The 21,529-nt window shown below is 42.2% G+C and overlaps 1 protein-coding gene across 2 annotated transcripts; it reads right to left on the reverse strand.

Annotated features, from left to right (window-relative positions):
• Positions 1-297: 297 nt before the first annotated feature.
• Positions 298-16,903, reverse strand: LOC101850517 (glycolipid transfer protein). Of its 2 annotated transcripts, XM_005110194.3 has the most exons (7): positions 16,507-16,903; positions 11,857-12,080; positions 10,418-10,473; positions 8,418-8,551; positions 6,595-6,745; positions 4,797-4,874; positions 298-637 (listed from the first exon to the last, which is right to left on the reverse strand). In XM_005110194.3, the coding sequence occupies exons 2-7, from the start codon at positions 12,014-12,016 to the stop codon at positions 530-532; spliced, it is 687 nt and encodes a 228-aa protein (XP_005110251.1). In that variant the 5' UTR covers positions 12,017-12,080; positions 16,507-16,903; the 3' UTR covers positions 298-529. The 2 variants fall into 2 exon arrangements, with proteins under 2 accessions (XP_005110251.1, XP_012944496.1); XM_013089042.2 differs by lacking the exons at positions 298-637; positions 4,797-4,874 and adding an exon at positions 5,108-5,696.
• Positions 16,904-21,529: the final 4,626 nt, after the last annotated feature.

The following is a 21,529-nucleotide window of genomic DNA, read 5'->3' on the forward strand; positions in this document are numbered from 1 at the left end:
GGCTGGAAAGAAGGAGCAAACCACATCAGAGCACCTGCCAGCCACCCATGTACCTTTACAAAGCCCCCAAAGAATGTGAGCATATACAGATTACCGTAACAATTGATTGGTTGGAATGTTCATTCATATTCTATAAAAAGAATACATAAATTTATAAATATAAACACAGATACATATATTTCTATGTATACGTATAATAATTTAGGGGGTTAAAAAAAACAGAAAGCTAGTTTTGACGCAAAAGTAGCATCCATTAAAAGGGAATGGGGGGGGGGGGGGGGGAAAAATTGAAACAGATTTCATAAAATGCCCCCCCCCCCAAAAAAAAGAAAAAAAGGCTGGAAAGAAAGGACCACTTCTATCTGATTGACAGAAGAATTTACCAACACATACTTATGTAGAAAGCAAACAAAGAAAGTCCCACCACCACAGGGCAGTGATAAGGTTTGAAAAGATACGGTTTCGCAGGGACTCCACAGCCAAATTGAAGACATTTCGGGCGAGGGTCAAAGGTCAAAGAGGTCAAAGGTTACGACACTTTGTCCTCCACGTTCAGGTGATGCTCGACGAGCAGCGCCTCGAGACGGTCGATGTTAGCCGAGAAGTTGGGCAGGAAGTGGTCGATGTCGGAAATGACCTGCAGGGCAGAAAAACACACAGATCTGTACTACAACTTGCGACTTAATAACACGGCTCACGAAGGAGAACAGCCCAACCTGCTCTAATGACCACCTGTCCAAGACAAACGCCAGTACAAATGACTCTTCCGACTTCCCTCCTGTACAAATGACTCTTCAGACTTCTCTCCTCCCTTAAAGTTTTTTAAATATAATTATAATGACACTGTTCAAGAGGACTACCTGTCTAAGATGACCACTTTTCTCCTTGACAACGGGTGGTTTTCTTGGACAGGTTCTTTAATTGCATATTATAATTTGCAGGTTTATTTGATTCGTGTTTCTTTACAAGAAGCATTTGAGAGGCATCGTGGTAAAATCAGGCGCTTGTCAAGATAATGAAATCCGAGAAATCTGCATTTTTCGGCTATAGTCCGGACAACACCAAAAGGAAACTTCATTACACTGAAACTAAGTGCCTTGATTTTTTGCATGAATTCCCAAAACACTTTAAAATCTCGATTTTTGAGCATATGCGACAAATATAAAGAGGTTTTTTCGATATATAATCATTAGCATTTTATTACAGTCTGCGCTGGGATTTTTATTAGAACAAGAACGGTAGTTGAGTGTTAGTTTTTTTGTTTGTTCAAATCTATTTTCTTTTTTTTTTTAACTGACTGTAAGTGCCGCAAGACTAAGTTGTTTTCAGTCCAGCGGTTAGTGGGTAACAGTGGGTTTATTTAGATTGACTAATTAGTAATTGTGCTATACTGTGAGTAAAATTTCTTTCTTCACAGTCTTTGAGATCGTATGTGTTTCAATTTGATGTCACTTTTTCATTTATCACCATGGTTACATTACTTAATTTACAAACCAGAACACCCCTAAAAAACAAACAAAAAAACCATTGCCTTAAAACTGCTGAACTATTAACTACTGAGATAATGTTGACATGTCAGAAATGATAATAAAATAATAATAATAATAATACGGTAATAATAACAATCATAACAATAATAATGATAATGAAAATAAAGGTACATAATACTTCCAATAATACTACTTTCATATATTTAGGTGGTTCGAAAATATGTGTAGGGAGGGGAGGGGGCTCTGCCTTGGACATGCATGGGAAGTGGGGGGGGGGGGTGGGGCGCCCAGTAACATGCCAATGTTTCAAATTCATCACTCTGTTGATCCCCGATTTTGGGTTTAACTAAACTGTATCTCCCCGCCCCCCTCAGGAATTTCTGGCTGAGCCCTTGCAACGACACCCTGTATTGTTATGTTTTCAGCATTGTACCGTGCTAGCTATAAAAAGTGCGCACAGTTGAGTTTTATATGAGCAATTAATTACTAATGATTTATGTAGACAGCACCTCTTTATATTTGTCACACATGCACGAAAATCGAGATTTCTCCTGTCCTTTAGAATTCAGAGGGGCATGCAAAAAATCAGAGAGATTCGCCACTAAGATTCAGTGTAATGAGGTCGACAAGTTGTCCCAGACTATAGTTCGGACATTTTTGGGGGAACTTTTTCTTTTTGTTTTTTGTTTTGACTTAGCACCTTGTTTGTTCAATCAAAAACACTTTTATGTGTGGATTTAAAGGAAAAACGTTGATTAAAGACACATCAAATTTAACTTTGTGATTTCCAAGGACTCTTAAGCTATAGAAGTCAACAAAACTTTGGCAGCCATTTTCTCGCTAATTTTACCTCACAAACCTGGCAACCCCACCTCCTTCAATCGCAAATATCTCGACTTCTATTCAAGATAAATAGATATTTTTTTCATCAAAAGCAAGGCAAATTAACTACCTTTAAGATGATACCAAGAGCGCCATACGCCCAAAATTGACGAGCGCCTGATTTCACCGCGTTGTGACACATATCTAATTTCTTAGTTTTCATGACTTTGCGAAGTAAAATACTTCCTAGGCCAGTTGTTTTGTTTTTTGGGTTTTTTGGTAAGTGTTTAACGGTGCTCAGAACTGCATAAGGTCATATGAGCGTGCGGAACACAACAAACATTTTCAGTTGATAGGAAATTTTGAATCTTGCCCAGGTGGTGGCCGAAGCATACTCTTATCGATTTTAGACCACCAAGAGATCTTTAACGTGCGCAACTTGCACACGCGACCTCCAAGACTGAGAAGGCTAGGTGTAGATCTTTCCTACCAGAAAATAAGGGGTGTGGCTGAAAGACAGCAGTAAGAAGGAGCCAAGGAGTTGCAGTAGAAAGGCTGTAGAAAGAGTCAGGAGCCCAGAGGAAGGGGCAAAGGAGGTGAGGGGGTGGGGAAAGAAAGTGGAGACGAAAGCAGACGACAGAATATTGCAAGAGAGAAAGACAGAATGTGAAAGGAGACAATTTTAGAGAAGAACATTCTTCGGTTGCTACCCGGATTCAAACCCGGGACCTTTGAATAAGAGGCCAACACCTTAACCTCTAGGCTACGAGAGACCCCCTTGGCCAGCAGTCCAGATGTACTCAGACCTGCCACTCTATGATACCTCAAAATCAGGATCTCAGGGAGAAAAAATCGGGATTTGGTGAAAAAAATCGGGATCAACAGCAAATCACCAAGGTAACTGCCAAAGCTGACTTAGAATTTTTCCAGGGGTGTCCATAAATTACTTGGCCTATATGCCCTCTGAGTGTCTTTGTTTGTTTGCGTGCGTGCGCGCGCGTGTGTGTGTGTGCGTGTGCGCGCGCATGCGTGCGAGTTATCATTATTTTTTGTAAATCCTGAAGCATCACGTCAAGCACCCCTAGTCCAAGTGTCTATACCCCCCTCCCCACCCCAATCAATAAGTCCCGAAATACATGAACTTAAGTTGACCCCGACACGCAGAACTCACACGGCGATGTCATGTCACGTGACGCGAATGCGCGATTGAAACAATTTTATTAACGGGTCCGACTAAATGTGCTTTCACACAAAACTCTCAGATGAGCGACAGTCGTTCTACTTCTAGTACTCTAGGATAACAACGGTGGCCGACCGACCAATTGTACCAACAAATCTCTTATCCCTCATAATGCGTTCAGACTAAAGCAACGACAACGGCCGTATGTTTGTCTTGTCAGCACAGTTACAGTTAGTTAGTTGTGTAAGGGTTAGAAAGACTGTTGCTCGTCCGAGTGTTTGGTGTGAACGCACAGTTACCAGATCTCGGGCAAGGCTTGTTTTGAAAGAAGCAGCGAAACTACGAATGTTATCAATTATTTGTTTGTCCCAAATTGTAACAGTTACCAGGCTATCATCGGAGAATTCTGAGTGCGGGCAGAGATCACACACAACTTGGGGCGAGTCAACTACTAAATGCGGCATCGATATTTTGGGAAATAGTGCTCTGAGTTCCTACTGACAAAAAGTTCAACGGGTGCTTCCCGCGATAAAGGAGAAGGAAGAGTATGTTTTTAGAAAAATCCGGCACAACAGCAGACTGGGACAAAAATCGGGATACACGCGATCGAAATTGGGAAATTCAGGATGCTTGAGATTTGGAGAAAAAAATCGGGATATCCCGACTAAATCAGGATGAGTGGCAGGTCTGTGTACTAGGCCCAAAATATTGATAAAAAGAAAACACTGCAGTTTCTTTAATCTGTGGTACCAGTTGCATGTGCTTTAAATGTTGAAAAAATAAGCCAGGAAAGAAATATAAAGATGGTACAATGGTTAAAAGAATAAAAGTTGTTTGTTCTTTTTTCCTTTCCTGTAAAATTTTGCTTTCTGCTTGAACAGCTTGTCAACAATTGTTTCCTTGAGAGAGAGAGAGAGAGAGAGAGAGAGAGAGAGAGAGAGAGAGAGAGAGAGAGAGAGAGAGAGAGAGAGAGAGAGAGAGAGAGAGAGAGAGAGAGAGAGAGAGAGAGAGAGAGAGAGAGACAGACAGACAGACAGAGAGAGAGAGAGACAGAGAGAGAGACAGAGAGAGAGAGAGAGAGAGAGAGAGAGAGAGAGAGAGAGAGAGAGAGAGACAGACAGACAGACAGACAGACAGACAGACAGACAGACAGACAGACAGACAGACAGACAGACAGACACAGATACAGAGACAGACAAACAGACAGACAGACAGACAGACAGACAGACAGACAGACAGACAGACAGACAGACACACAGACAGACAGACAGACAGACTGACTAGTCATGATTCAATCCACTCACCATTTCTACGGTTGCATCATCAGCAGTCATCAGAGCAGCAAGGAAATCTTTTCTGTAAGGTGTTAAACGTGCCACATTCTGTAAACACAGACGAGACAGACAGGAGTCAGATGGCTTGTACTATGAATCATCACTTTGAAACAAAAAGACATCTTAACTTGTACTGTAATGACCACACTCAGTTGGTACCGTAAAAAAAAGATTTTAGTTGGGTTTTTTTTTTAAGTTTTAGTAAGAGTTTTGCAGCACTTGCAACACAATGAAGTCAAATAAGTGCTGAAGATTAGATGTGTTATTAGAGGGTACCTAACAAAGAAAAGAAGAAAGAGAGATAACGATGATAGATTCTATCTTTACTAGGAAAGAAAGATCAAACCACACCAGAGCCCCCGTGAACCACTCACTGTATAAGAAGCTAAAGATTTAAAATGTCCATGACAGTGAATGACAAGCTTTGCTACATTATACCCCAAGCTACAACATGTTGCTCTTTCAATGCATAAAAGTAGTGACAATTAATGTTTTAAACACTAGATGCAACATGTTGTAATGCAGCAAACCACACATTTACCAAACCAAACCCCAAAAAACTAAAGTTATCTTTACTTTTCATCGCCATCTGCGTTGGCCTACTAGAGGGTTAGTGGCCAAGTGTGTTACGCTGCACTGAATTGTATAACTTTAACAGAACCAGTAGAATGTCTCAAGGGAATCAGTCAAGTGGCAAAATATTTCAGTAATTCATGAACTGTATCTTTATAAAACCAAATCAAATTAAGAAAAAGCCAAGTCCAATATAAAAAAATGAAAAGTTTGTAAAGATTTATGTAATTTAACCTGATTTCCCCTTGATCCATTTGTTTGCATTCCATTAGCAACCCTGCTTCCTTTTAGCAAGTCCTCCAGATGAGAGTATTTGAGAAAGAAATAAACATTTGGATCACAAAAAAACACACACGAAAAAAGAAACTAACAACATATAATTGTGAGCCATAATATCAAGCATATGTTGGTGATATAGTGTGTTGAACGTTGGCCACTGGAGGTATGCCCATGAACTGGGGGTATGCCCATGAACTGGGGATATGCCCATGAGCAGGATACATCAATCTTGGCTCAAAAACAGAGCCCTGCACAGTGTTGTCCATCAATGAAGTATTAATTGAGAGATTATATTGTTGTGATAATATGTAATAATAATAATAAATAGTATCTGTACAGCGCAAATCTCCGCTCAACAGCAAGCTCTATGTGCTTCACATTCTGTACTATTAATCTACCCCAGCAGACTTGAGAGCTTTCTGAAACAACCTCAACTTTCTCGGAAGCATATAGTGCAAGAGGCCATTTATAGGCGCTAAAACACTAACATATATATTGACAAGATTTTTCGTTGTCTAAGGCTGGGTACCCATTCCCACCTGAATGAAGCTGGGAAAATTCGTGTAAAGTGCCTTTCCCAAGGACACAACATCAGACTCCTGGCTCGAACCCCTAAACCCGCAACTTCACGATTAGGAGTCCAGTAGCCAAACCACTAGGCCACCAACGCCTCATGTACTGTGTGGCATCGATGAATTCTTGTATGTTTGTATTTTGCAGCATTGGTGGCTTAGAGGTTAGGCTCTTAAATTCGCAACCATAAGGTTGAGGGATTGAATCCTGTCAGGGGCCCCAACATCGTGTTTTTGGCAAAGGCACTTCACTTGAATTTGACAACATAAAACAAGATGATTACCAAATTGTCGCAAAAATTCTCACATATTCTACAAAGGTCTTCATCAAGCCATCAACTCACAGAGAAAAGAAACTGCGTCATCCTCCCATGAAAAGGTTTGAGGGTACCCTGGTAGGCGGTGACCACAGTCTGTCGCAGATTCTGCTCCCCCACTCCGGCGTGGTACTCCTTGGACAGGAGGGAGATGAAAGACAGCAGGAACGACAGAGCTCTGAAAGGACAAAATTACAAGTTACATTATGGGGACCACATCAATATTTGTTTACCAGGTAAGAATGAAATATTCTTCATCTTTTCCTTTTTTTTCATTCTCGATCATGACAAATGTTCAACTTGACACGGCAGTACTATGAGAAAGGTACTTCTCATTCTTGATCACATCACCTAGATCTATAGTTATCTGTTGGGAAAGGTACTGCATCTTATTTTCTTTGGTCCACCAAGCAACAAGTGGTCTCTTGTCTATTGGTTGAAACGAAACAAATGAAGAAAGTGGTATGCCTGTAACTGGTTGTAACGCTGCATGCCCTCCTCCTTCCCCTCCACGAGACCCACACAGGGAATTTCTTTAGTTTTCAATTTTACTTATAAGAGTTTTACAGCACTTGCAACACAATTAGGTTATATTGTAGGCTAATATGAGTGATGAAGAAAAGAGGTGTTACTAGAGGGAATATAAAAAAGAAAAGAAGGAGGGGAAATAAGGATGATAGATATTTCATAGGAAAGAAGGAACAAACCACAACAGAGCACCCATCAGCCATCCACACAGTGAATTAAAATAAATAGACAAAACCAAACAAGTCACTCTGAGGCGCTGACATGGAGTGAACTTTCTCCAGTTACCTTACTACAAATAAACGAAATCTAAAAAACTTTAAACCATATTTTGTATTTATATAAACACATCTAAAGCCCTAACCCCTTCTTCTCACAACTTAAAATTGTTACTGAAGTCCAAGACAAATCAGTGTTGCCACTGCTGACATACATGTGGTGTGATAAGAATCAAGATAACGTTAAAAAGTACATGACTGCAGTGTCAGTCTAGCTTTGGTGGACCTGTAGAGGAAACAGTAGACAAGGCAATGTACTCTAAAAATCAACACATACAGATCAATCAGGAATCTGACAGGGGAGAGTGTTTCACAAAAAAAGCACTTCCACAAGGTCTGAACTTTCAACTGGGACATCAAATTATTCTAGATGTTGTTAGTTCTGGATGGGTTTTTTTCTTTTTCGGACCCTGACAGAACTTTCCCCAAGTAGACAAATGGAGATGGCAGCTTCAAGCTTTTAACCCTTTGAACCCTCTGTACCAAAATATCGGTGCGAACGCAAAGCAGCAAATACCCTGGGCTACTGAAATATTGTTATGACATACCTACCTAAATATGATGAGCGGTTACAGAAATAGAACACAAATATGAAACAGCAGCATCAATAAACATCAGCATAGTGATATAACAACTAAAAAAAAAAGAAAAGGATAAGATCAACACTAAAATGAGCTGTAGAAAAGTATACCTAAAAAAATCAATGAAATTGCAAAGGAGCCCAGGATATAGCCTATTAAAGGCTCAGAAGCCCAGAGTTCAAAGGGTAAAAGGGCTGCCAAGCTGCGTATCCCCTAATGGGATGAAAAAGATCAGTTGGAAAGAACAGCATACTGTAATAAGAGAATTATGAAGTCATGTGAGCCCCCAGCTGAATAATAGCAAACAATAAATCATCCCTTTACCATAAACTTAATTGCTGTAATTTTAATTCATATGAAGGCCTGCAAGGGGCCACTGGATCAGAAAAGTAAAGTAACTCATACATGGAATGAGACGAGCTAAACGTGAACCCCACTGGGCTGTTCAAAGGACAGTCACTCATACCTCCTCAGCCAGATCAAGGCAGCAGCTAAGCTTGTGATCTTTGATGACTTTGCTTGGACCTGTGCCTCATCCTGAATGATGACTTTCAGGGTGGAGTACTTTTCGGGGTTACTCTTGAACTTCTCATCAATCCTCTGAAACCAACAAGAGGAAAATATTTCATGAACACTTAAAGATAAAAAGAGACAAGATGAGATAGATATATCATCACCCTATATATGGAATCTTTTTGAACCGTAAGTTTAGTAAGAATCTGCATCTCAAATTTGTCAACCATGGATGTGAATCAAATGTCGTTATAATGCAACAATAAAGCAACAAAGGATTTCTCCACACCTCAATATTTTTCCTTTCCCCATGTGATGCCAAAACGTAAAAGATTGATAGGAACCTTTTTTTAAGAACACGGCAGAGGGAACGTTCAATTATTTCAAAATGAAAGTTAGGCCTATTTCTTGATAACATGATAACACCATTTACAGGATGTCCAGCAATATTTCCCGAAAAAATTTACTACCTGGAAAAAAAATTTACTACCTGGAAAAAAAATTTACTTCCCAGCAAATGAAGCCCTACACCAGCTCAAAAAAGGGAGTTTATTTACGCCATCAATAACATAACAATATGTGTCCCGACGCGGTGGAATCAGATGCTCATCAATTTTCGAGCTGGCGGTGTTCTTGGTATCATCTAAAAGCTGATTTATTTCAAATGAAATAAAAATCTATTTATTTTGGATAGAACTCAAGATATATGCATTTGAAGGAAATTAGATCACTTGGTTTCAGTTGTGAAATTAGCGACAAAAAAGCTGCCAAAGTTTGGGAGAGCTCTATAATAGCTAAAGTGTCTTTGAAAACTGAAAAATGACATATTTTGGGCCTTTAATCAATGTTTTAAAGTAAAATTCATATGGAAATGTGTTTTTATATGGATATATATATGAGCCAAAAAATAAAAATTTCCTGAATAGTGGAAAAATACCTGTTTCTCCGATTTTGTTATTTTGATAAGAGCCTGATTTCACCACGCTGCCTCATATATTAAATATGTATGGAATGCCGAAAATAATATTCAACAAAGTCCAGTCGACAAAATGGAGGATAGACAGACGATCGTGCGCTTGTTCGCAGCTAGATTTAGACCTGATGCGTGCACATTCCAGGGGTAGATCTGTATGTTTCAGAAAAACACAAACACACACACACGTACATTATATCCAGTCAACAGTTTGACTAAAGTATTTTCCTCTGATTATTATATACAAAAAATGAATCCTGCTCTGAGCATGCAGGAGGACCTAGAATCAGAATACCAACTGAGAAGAACCATTCTGGGTGTCATGATTCATATTATGAATGTGAAAGACAAAAATGACTGCTCAAACTCAAAGTAGAGCAATAACTTGAATGGCTCAAGTAGACCCATGCAGTGTGAGAGTTGTAACAACTGAGGGAGGGCAAGATACAGTGACACTGAAAATCTGCCAGTCTTGAACAGAAAGCTACAATATAGTTATAATTTACTATCACCCATTCAATGAAACATGTACACTTTAGTTCAATAACACGGCTTACAATAATTTACAAGGTATGAAGGATCCCGATTCCACACACGGCCAGCACCAATGCACGCTTTGGCAGACAGCTCTAAATCTACCTCTGGTGTTGCCTTCAACCCCCCCCCCCCTCCCTCAGTGTATCTTTAGAAAAAAAGTCAATAATCCCCTCCCCCATTCCGGAGTCCTACACTTCCCAACGCTCAGACTTTGAATGAATTTTGGCGACCCCAACAACTGCCGATAGATCTACTCACACGATGCCGTATCATGTGATGCGAACACAACAATCTAAAAATCGGAAGACGCCTGTATTTTTTCCACAAGTGACAGCACAGAGATGAGTCCAAGTATTGATTAAATTTTATTTGCACGGGGATACAGCGTTTTTACTGCACAACCTGCATGTCACAAATGGGGTTTTTTTTTCCAGTATCATCACCTTGATATTTCCCACTATGTCTTTCTTGGGCACTGAAAATCCAGTTCCGAGCCGATCTGAAGAGAAAATAGATAAAGAGTTCAACAGTGACCCTGAAAAGTATTTTACCCTGAAAGTCATTACTCAGGACGAAGCACAGATCAGATAGAAACAGAAGAAGGGGGAGGCCCAGGAAAAGGTGGAAAGAATGGGGTCAGAGAAACAACAGTCAAGAACAATATAACCAGGTAGTAGGTGAAGCAATAAACAAAAGACGTTTGCTTCTCCCCGAAAGATAACAGAGGTAGGAAAAAACAAAACTTCTTTAGTGCAATACTGTCAAACCATGTAATCATGACATGTGTATGCCTGTTCTGGGGGAGGGGGCAATATTCATGCATATTATGTGTATGTATGTGAGGGTGTTGGTGAGTGTGCATGTGTTGGTGTAGATGTGGGTGAGCATGGAAGCACAACAGTGCTACGTTATACAAAGTATACCTTTTCTTTGGTTGTTTGAGTGAAGAGAAGCACATCGATACAATAACGGTCATTTAGCGCTGAGGAAAAGTAAGACAGACAGACAGAAACCTCGGAGCGAAAGTAAAGGAGTAGGACCTACCAATGGCGCCCTCCAACCGCCCGCAAAGTATACCCAAACCTAGTGTTGTAAAATTGAGAAAAAGCTAATAGTTGAGTTTCCACTATTGCAAATTAAACAGAAGACCAACAGAATAAAAAGAGCAATCTTAACTCACTCAATCCAGTGAGTTTTTCCCCAAAATGTACCCAGAAACAGGTCACTTTGGCACTAACGTAAGGGCCCACTTAAAACCATAAATATAATCCAACTGCTTTGAAATTTGGTGCAAAGTACAACTTAAGATAGAACTTTAAGCATACCAAATTTAAAATATGTAGCTTTGGTAATTTTGCTTTGGGGTGTTGAAGAAATACGGCATTTTTGGGGGCTTTTTTTTTATGGCGGAATCAGCAAGAGCAAGCCTACATTGATATTCAAATATGCTTCTGAGTGTCTATATATTGTATGTCATGTATAATAAAGACTATTGTATTTAAAAAATGTGTGTGTGAGAAAGGCAGGGAGAATCGATTGCGAGACATGCTCAGCTGATCAGTGTGGAAAAACATGCTGCAAGTGCTTTCATAAAAACTGTGATTTCTTTGTGTGTAATGACAGTAGAAACAAAATTTCAGCACCCCTCTAGGCAGATTTGGCCAGGGAAATAATAAATTGACCTTTATCAAAACTTGAGGCAGTTTTCCAAAATGAAATAACTAGTATACAGAACAAAACTATAGAACCGAAACTATAGAACCGAGCTATCTCAGCCAAAGGATTGAACGCAGCCCGAGATATCTCGGTCATGGGACTGAGTCAGTTAATACCTACTATCCTGTAACACCTTAAGCTTTTAAATAAAGGAGAAAAACCTTACCCAAAATACTAGTTATATCAACACAAGCTTTCAGGAATTGTGCAGTAGCCATTTCGCTATTATTGTCGACAGCATCAAACTTCTCATTGACACCAAATGCTGTTTTGTCTGTAAACTGCTGGAGAGCATTAGGTCCAGAGTCTCCCGTTAACTCCGACATCTTTGAAACCTTGCGAAGTCAGTAAATTCTGCAGATCTGTCTTTTTTAAACCACAGATACCAACCTGAAAAAAACCCCAAAAAAACAATGAAAGTCTGCACTTTAAAATTCTAAAATCTGCACCAAAAAAAGAAATAAAATTAATTCAATTTAAAAAACTGCATATAAAGACAAAAGGAGGAAAAGAGTAGTGAGCATCTGATTTCTGAATACTCTGATCAACATCTGACACAAAATGGGGAATCTGTTGGATCATAATAATGAAAATGGGAAAGAAATTATGCGAGGGGACAGATAAACTCATCATGAGGTGGAGAAATTCCAAGCGTTCCATCCTCCACTGGAGATCTAAAATAAGTACATGGCATATATATGCATACTAGTCTTAGGAAGTGTTATTGATTTCAATTTGACATACATACAACATTCACTTCTATTTTGAACATTTTCTGTCATCAGGCCTGAGTGGTTTTGTATCAGTTAATTAACTTAAAACAAAACAAAGCATTGGAATTGAATGGTAACTTAGAACATCTCTTTCAAAATATAATGGCTCTCACCTGTATTAGTAATACTCAGTACATGTCTAGTACTAGTATTATACCTAATTTTTTATTTTACAAAAACAAAACAATAAAAATAAAGGTAGTTCATGTCGAATGTCACAAATACTTGAATGATAATGCGACATCACATTCAATAATTTATCAAATCTGTTGAGGCTGTACATTCTAACTCGTAATTTAAGGTCATCAGCTGACAAAAAGACATTTCCTTTACCATTTATGAAACTTAAATGGGTGAAAAGGCCTTTGAATATCAAGACCCCTAGACTTGGAATGCTTTGCCAAGTAGTTTAAGAGAGATCAAATCCTTTGATTCCTTCAAATGTCAGCTGAAGTCATTTCTGTTTTTAAATTGATAAGATGAATATTTAGATAGATTTTCTTTCTTATGTTACTGTTGTATTGTAGTAAAGTGCTATATATAATGTCATTATATCATAATTATTATGTCTCCACTATGGCTAAAATCATAAAGCTCTCTTCTGTCTTCCTTAAAAAGGAGCGACATGGAACATCCACAGAAGATGTCCTCATGAATAGAGGATTTCTGGGAGTTCTGACACACAGGTCTCATGCTCAGGTATTGTACAGCACTTTTCTTATTCAATTTCATCAACTTCCCAAGTCAAATTTTGACTTTTATCATTTTATAACCATCGCAAATCATTACTTTCGGGGGGAGCATCCCCTGGATCTCCACATAGTCAGAGGTTGAGAAAACATTGTAATTTGCACTGGAACAAGGAAGGGTGGGGGGGCGCTCAGAGGTGATTTGGCTCAATTAGTAAGTAGAGCATCAGCATGCAGGCGTGATAGTACAGTTAAACATCAGCATGCAGGTGTGATAGTACAGTTAAACATCAGCATGCAGGTGTGATAGTACAGTTAAACCCCTTCAAAAGCGTAGTTGGCTATTTGGTTTAGTAATTTATCATTTTGGATTTCCATTCCTTACAATATAATCAGATAAGATACAAATCTTTATTATCCAGACGCTGGCAAATTGGCTTGGTGTTTCCCCACACACCAGTACACACTGACACAATATACACACACCCATACAAACACCCTACTCTCCACACACACACAACGGTACGTATATGAAATAAATCGGACACAGCACACACATTTTATAATACGATTTAGAGTACAGTCGAACCGGCGTAAAATGGCCTCCCACTGTCAAGGAGAAAATTGGCCTTTTATAACACTGGTGGCTATCCTAGGAAGAACTGATCAAAATGAAGAAAACGAATCATTCCCTTCTGAGGTCCAAACTGGAGCTGATTTTAGGCTTCGATCTAGGACTGCCGCAAGGCGAATTCAAAAGGGTTTTTTTGTTTTCTTTTGAAAAAAATAGGGAGGGGGAGGGGGAAGAGGGGGGGGGTAATGAGAAATTTTACCAGTCATTTCGTCACGCCCCAATTATTTGTGACGAAATGACTTCGCTTATCTCTCCAAAATTGTCACTGAAGTAGAGTATTGGAGGATCAACGCCAGCAGTCTTTATTTTCAACCACCAATTCAAGCATGTAATCGTTGGGCCGTGCCATCTTGTTTTTAAGTAATCTAAGCCTAAAATACCCCCACCCCTCCAACAATAAAAACAGCTCAATAAAACTCATTCAGAGAGTTTATGAACAGTGTTGCTGATCAGGTATGCATGACCCCCCCCGGTCTTTCCACACACCACCTAACCGTCCTCTAAAAATCGTGATTTTCGATTGCAATGACAATGTGCATTTGATGTCGACTACTCGTGAAGGAGGAGTGTAAACAGGGGTTTTTCTGTGTCGCAACGTGGAGGAATCAGGCGCTCATCAATTTTGGGACATGGAGTTATTGGTGTATCATCTTAAAGCTTGTTCACTTGCCTTGCTTTTGGTGAAAAAAATATCCATCTATATTGAATAGAAGTAGAAATATTTGCAATTGAAAGAGGTGATCAGGGTCGCCTGATTTAGGAGGTGAAATTAGCGAGAAAAGGGCCGCCAAAGTTTGGTAATTTCCGTTGCTTGATAGTCCTTGAAAAATGAAAATAATAAACATTTTTTTGTGCCTTCAATCACAGTTTTTCAGTAAAATCAACATGGAAATGTTGTTTCTAAATGGATATATAAAAGGTGTTGAGCGAAAAAAACCAAATTTGAAAAAAATTGTGAAACAGTCAGAAAAATGCCAAAATTTCTTTGATTTAATTATTTTGACGAGCGCCTGATTTCACCACGATGCCTCACAAATAAAGAATGTAAGATGATGAAACCGAATGCCAAGGTAAAACAAACACTGGTTTGCCACCATTCGGAGAACGAGCAACGCTTCTGTCGCAAGTTCACGTAAAAGTCGACCAGTAAATTTTGTTACTTTGTTACAGATTAGGTAAACAAAACAGTGACCAGTCGACTTCAAGACCAAGTAAGATTTGTGAGTTGTGGGTAGGGCTATAGGTTATGACGGAGGTTCACATGCTTCCCTCACGAGCAGTCGAAAATTTATTGAACTGTTACCCATTGGTCAACTTGGTAAACATTTATTTTACTGGAGGGACTAACAATTACGACAAATGAACAGATGATTATGACGGCCAGCCTAGTCCACTGTGTCAAAGGCCTATTTAGAATTTAATGACAAGTGCGCGAGTCCAGACCACGCCTGGCCACCTCAGGCAGGTGTAAATTTGGTTCTGGGTTTATAAAATGGGAGTGTAAACAGACCCGGTAACCGGGAATAAAGTCACAAAGTATACAGACCCGGTAGGGGAACTCTTTTGTGATTTCGGAAAGTTTCAGCACCCTCTTGGCTCAGGGTAGAACTAGGTTCGGTGTTCGTTAAAGTCCACGATTCATTTGTTTACATCCAGAGAAGAAATCCAGAAGTCTTGAAGACCAAATACTATTTGAATTAATTAGGCTACACAAAGAGCAGGGATGCAACCTAACTGCAAAACATCAAATTAGGATAAAATTCAGGGGGACATGCCCCCCTGAACCCCCCACCTCCATATTTTTTTAGGTCAGGTGAAACCCCCCTACTCTTGACTTTAACTAACGAAACTACAAAATCGCCCTAGGTTCATCTTTTCTAGATCTATGGCCTAGGTCTAGATCTAGACAGACAGATATAAATCATTGATCTAGTTTCGAGGCTAGCCTAGATCTAGATATCTAGATCTAAAACTAAATGAAGATTGCGGATGTCTTTTCGATGAACGATCATTTTTCCCCTGTTTTGGAGTTGGAGGAATCACAATTTGAAGAAAAGAACAATGTCATAATTTCAATCGAGCAGTCACCCTCTCTCTCTCTCTGTGTATCGGTCGCATTCTTTTTTTCATTGTTTGTCTCTGTCTTTCGTTCCCTCCTGCCAACAGGTGGGCATGTCTACATTTTGCTAGCACTTTCCCATGCTCTCTCTCTCTCTCTAACTCACACACACTACCGGGTCTGGGCGCTGAAACTTTCCGAAATCACAAAAGAGTTCCCCTACCGGGTCTGTATACTTCGTGACTTTGTTCCCGGTTACCGGGTCTGTATACACTTCGTTATAAAATTTAATAATCTGCCTGCGCGTAGTTGAGGTGACCGTTTTACCCAGAGAAAAACCACAGGGCACAGGGGGAGAATGGAAAGTGGTTGAATTATTATACAGGTGGCCGTCGTCATGGCAGGTTCGAATCATGTACAAGTTGCACTCACTAATAATTAACACACTTCAAGTTATAAATATTTATTGTCCTACATTACAGTATTATTAAATAAACAATTTTAATGTCAACAATAGCAATCTCTAGCAATAGTCACGTCTCAGTCTCAAGTCTGTCACCGGCACCGGCCTCAGAAGTTGCAGCCAACAAAAAAGTCAAGCAAGAGACGACTCATGACACCAAAAATCAAGGGATACCAAAAACAATGCACGTAAGCATACTTTTATGAATGCATCGATAGTTTCACCGATAGATTTTTTAAGTCGTCACCACTAGCCTAGTCTCTTGGTGATTCAGAGACCCGACGGTGTGAGTTGTAACGTTGGGCTTGGCAAACAATAACGTGCCAGTTACTTGGTGTGTTTTTGGAAGTGGAAGATTGCAAACCGGCATATTATTATTATGGTTTGTTGATTTACAAAACTAGACGTAGGTTTTTCTGCAACAGTTCAATACATTTTCGTGTCTCTAAGTGGTAGTATAATATCTTATTTCCAGAGCCTTTTCCTCTTCGAAAGGACCTAGAACAATATAAATATTACTTTACATATTATTTTACAAAATACAGTTACCTCAGTTATTCCCAAAATGTTAAAGCCCAAACACCTCTTTTAAAACAGTATTTTGTTTAGGCGGGCACTATTTCTCCGAACGTTCGGGAAAATAAAGCTGGGCACTATTTCTCCGAACACTCTGAAATCACATCCTTTCCGCAAATTTCGGATATTATATAGATCTATAATTATAGTATAGGCCTACCAAAGATTGTTCGTATACAATATGGTTCAATCGGTCCAAAAAATGTCCGCAGTAAATATTTATAAAGAAACGCTACAGCTCCAAACAGTTTTTCGCTACAGATATGACGTGTTGCCTATGAAGGGTGCTGCTCTTAAGTTAAACTTAATGCGTTGTGTTCACTCGTGTGCTGTCTAGTCTAGGTCTACGGAGGGTTATTGATAACGACACATAGAACTAGCATAGATAATAGATATCTGCGTTTGTTGCGGCTGCGACCAATCAAACGTGGCTCGATTTTTTGGCATTTTTTGGTCCCCATCGGAGGATGAAAGTCAAATTTAAAAAAAAGAAAGAAACCGAACCTCTTTATTTTTGAAAGAAAGTTCACCTAGCTTCACTTCGTCTCTTTCTCACTTGTTGTCACCACGTTGATTTGTTGAATACGTTACAGTTACTTTTATTTTTCAGTTCTCACAAATTAATCAGTCACCATGTCTGGAAGTTTGTGAGAAGGAAACCGCTTCTCGGCCCATGCTGCACCAGAGCACCAGAGCACTAGAGCCCCAGTACCCCCAGACGACGCCGAGCAAAGACAACCCTGCACCAAGGAGGACTCGTGAAGGTATAACCGTTTGTTTGGGGTTTTTTGTTTTCTTTCTGTCCTGGTGCAGGGCCCTGTCCCCTCCACACCACCCCGCCGTCTGGGAAGTGCCGAGAGGCGGTCCCATAGGACCAAGACAAGACCGGACCGCCACAATCACCACCACCAACACCTCCCGAGATGCCTCACAAGACAGACTGTCGGTTTGACGATGATCCTGACCTAGGCGATCATAAATGGCGATTATATGACCGTCTAGATCCTGACCCACACCCCACCGGGACCCTGACCGTCACCCTCACTGGCCGGTACTCCGCCACCGTCCCCGCCGCCACTATCATGCAGAGAATAAACGAAACACACCCCGACCTGCGGCTCAAAAAACACTACCGACTACAGGAATCGTACACCATCTACCTGGAGCCGCAGGCGGGGTCGGACTTCAAGCGTTTACACTCAACGGTCCTGAACGAGGTGGCGGAGGGGACGGACGCCCTCCTCTAAAGAATGACTCATCACTTGTCGGATAACATCAATGAACTTTTAATGATTCAACGGGGTTACAAGTGATGACGACATCAACTGAAATGAAATGGAAAACACAAGACGGTGATGTAGAACGGAATGAAATGATAAGTGATCGCACTGACAAATGAATCTAGACCTGCATGCATGAGTCCCCGAGGGGCGCAGAGTGATGATGATGATAGAGCATGAACTGATGAATAACACTAATAATACAGCTACATCCCCCCCCAAGTTCATGGCCTGTCGAGAGGCTTTCTTCGCCGCTGAGGGGTCACAGTCTCTTTGAGTCCTGGCTTATTATGTGGCATGAGACGTTGCAAGGCCCTGTGGGTTCTGGAAGGGGCTGCTTCTTGCCCGGTGGGGGTAGGCACTTCTGACATGACGGGGGTGGTCGGTGCTTCTGACACGACGGGGGTGGTCGGTGCTTCTGACACGACGGGGGTGGTCGGTGCTTCTGACACGACGGGGGTGGTCGGTGCTTCTGACACGACAGGGGTGGTCGGTGCTTCTGGCATGGTAGAAGGAGACGATGAGGGACCTGGAATAGCGGTTTCAGGGAAGGGTGCGGAAGGGGGGCATGGGGTGCTCTCCTGTGTCTCATCGGATGTAGCGGGAGCGGCGACGGGGTTGGGGGGTGGGATATATGGAGAGGGATCTGGTGCTGTCTCTTGAATGGTGGGCGACTGCCTAGGAGGGGCTCGTTCGGTTGCAGTCGTTGCCGGTTTGAAGGCTCTGAGAAAGCGTCTGTTGCGTCTTGTGACGCGTCCAGAGCCATCAATCTTGATAATGTACTGGTTGTGGTCCAGCACTTCCGTCACCAGCCCTGTGCGGTCCCATTTTTTAGGCGCATTCCCGGTTTGGTTTTGCACGAAGCATCTGTCACCTGGGGACAGGGGTGGGAGAGCTTTGACATGCTCATTCAATGTCTCTGTCGTCCTGGTGTACCGTGCTCGGAGAGCAGCCTCTTTTAACGCCCAGGCCTCTCGCCATAGGGGATTGATGGACGGATTAGAGAACTTTTCCAGTCTGTTAGTGAAGGAAAAAGCATCACGAATGGGGCGTCCGAAGATGATCTGGGCTGGTGACACATTGCAGTCGGGATCGGGAGTATTGCGCAGCTGGAGCATGGCATGCAGTAGGCGGTCGTTGTCCAATGTCCCTGTTGGGCCCACATTAGATCGGAGAAGTCTCTTAGCACTCTTCACAGCAACCTCGGCACGGCCATTGGATTGGGGGTGGTACGCGGAGGACAGGCGATGCCTCACTCCCCAACGCTGAAGGAATTCACCGGTAGCGCTTGCTGCGAACTCAGGGCCCCCGTCACTGGAGAGCTCCTCAGGGACGCCGAAGGTGGTGAAGAACGATCTGAGACATGCTATCAGGCCTCGGGCCCCTGAGTGAGGGCTTCCTGTGGGTGTAGAAAATATTTCTGACCATCCGGAAAGACGGTCGCCAACAATGAGGTAGTGGTGGCCACCGAACTCGAAGAAGTCAGCGAAGATTTGTTCGAAAGGGGTGGATGGCGGGATTGCTGGTTCAGACGGCAGTGGAGCCTGGGATGGAGCGTTCCGATTGCACTCACGACATTTTGTTCTTGTGGATTGGATGTCGTTGGTGATACCTGGCCAGAAGACGATGGCTTGGGCCCGTAGTTCCATTGCTGATACGCCCTGATGTGCTGAATGCAGTCCCTCAAGGATCGACGGTCGAAGGGACGATGGCACCACCACACGATCGTTGTACATGACCACACCATCTAGGATGTACAGGGAGTCCTTGTATCGCATCAAGGATGAGATTGATGGGTTGTCGTGGACAAATCCCTCCGATATTGCTGTCATCACTTGGGACAGGACAGAGTCCGCTTTTGTCTCCTGTGCCAGCCGAGACCAGGGAATGGAGGTGAGCCCCTCTGCGTTCTGACATATGGATGCAATTAGTAAGGATTCAGAGCAGTCCTCGGGTGATGCCTCTGTATATGCGCAGGGATGACGAGAAGTGGCGTCTGCTGCAGAGTTTGTTTTTCCCGGTAAGTGGGCGATCCGAAAATACCAAGGCAGAGTGCGCTGCTTCAGGCGGAAGAGGCGCGAGTTTGAAATCTTATCGAGGGTGCGATCTCCGAAGATCTTTGTGAGCGGCTTATGGTCCGTGATCACGATGAGGTTGGGGCAGCCTTGGGTGAAGTACCGTGTCTGCTCTAGGCCCCAGGCAATCGCTAACGCCTCGCCTTCAATGGGTGCGTCGAGCAAACTGCAATTTGTAAGGATTCAGAACAGTGCCAGTGTGATCTTCCAGCCATCTTGGCAACAGTCTGGCATACCAGTGGTGCAAGAACAATGCTGCTGGAGGAGGAAATAGCCAATCCCTCGTGAAGACCAATCTGAGCGGAGGCAAGTAGGTTTTGAGGTGTCGAATATCTCGACACCCAGGCGGATTGCATCTACGATGGCTTGCTTGGAATCACTGAAGGCCTGGTCCAACACAGGAGTCCAGAAGAATTTGTACTTTGGGCTCAGGAAGGCAGAGTGCGCTGCTTCAGGCGGAAGAGGCGCGAGTTTGAAATCTCATCGAGGGTGCGATCTCCGAAGATCTTTGTGTCAGTGGTGTTCTTTGGGGTGGGGAAGGATTGAATGGCTTCCAGGTATTTTGGGAGTGGCTTTATAGTGTGTTCTGAGACATGAAACCCTGCAAATTCGACATCTCGTCGAGCAAACTGAAATTTGTCTGGATTCAGAACAATGCCTGCTCTGCCCACCAGTGTCAGAAAGTCGATGGTCCTCCACCAATGCTCCTCCAGATCTTCGTCATAGTGAATGGTATCGTCGACGCACCTCTCCTTTCGCTCGAAATCAGCCAATATCTGGTCGAAGCGGCGATTGTACCCGTCACCTGATGACAGGTAGCCCTGAGGGGCACGGGTATACCGCCATCGGCCAAAAGGTGTAATAAAGGTGGTCAAGTGGCGGTCAGATTCTCTCAATGGAACACTGTGGTACCCATTCCATGCATCTGTAACTGTCTTCCATGTGTTCCCTGGCACACGTCGAGCTAGGAGGAACGGGGCCTCAGCGGCAAAGGTCTCCCGTTTACAGAATTTGTTGAGTGGAGATAGGTCCACTGTACGCCTCGGGGACCCATCGTGTTTCCTGGTAACGACCATGCGATGACACCAAGTCACTGGTTCACCGTAGGGGACCCTCTCAATGACGCCCAGGGCCTCGTCACGTAGGAGGTCCTCATACACACGCCTTTGCCAGTGCATTGGGACTGGTGCTGCAGTGTAACATGTGCGTGGGGTGGCTGAATCATCAATATGGATCTCAATGGGGGGACCTGTCATGCAGGGAAGGGGACGATGGGGGCAGGTATTAAAT

This window comes from Aplysia californica, unplaced genomic scaffold, assembly GCF_000002075.1.
Source record: "Aplysia californica isolate F4 #8 unplaced genomic scaffold, AplCal3.0 scaffold00864, whole genome shotgun sequence".
NCBI lineage: Eukaryota > Metazoa > Mollusca > Gastropoda > Aplysiida > Aplysiidae > Aplysia > Aplysia californica.

Bases quoted from the DNA above. Each gene is read 5' to 3' on its own strand.
- LOC101850517 (XM_005110194.3), bottom strand. From the start codon at position 12,016: ATGTCGGAGTTAACGGGAGACTCTGGACCTAATGCTCTCCAGCAGTTT. The intron at 8,552-10,417 runs GTGATGATACTG...TGTTGGTTTCAG, and splicing joins ACATAGTGGGAAATATCAAG to AGGATTGATGAGAAGTTCAA. The intron at 4,875-6,594 runs GTGAGTTGATGG...CTGTGTTTACAG, and splicing joins TGACGCAGTTTCTTTTCTCT to AATGTGGCACGTTTAACACC.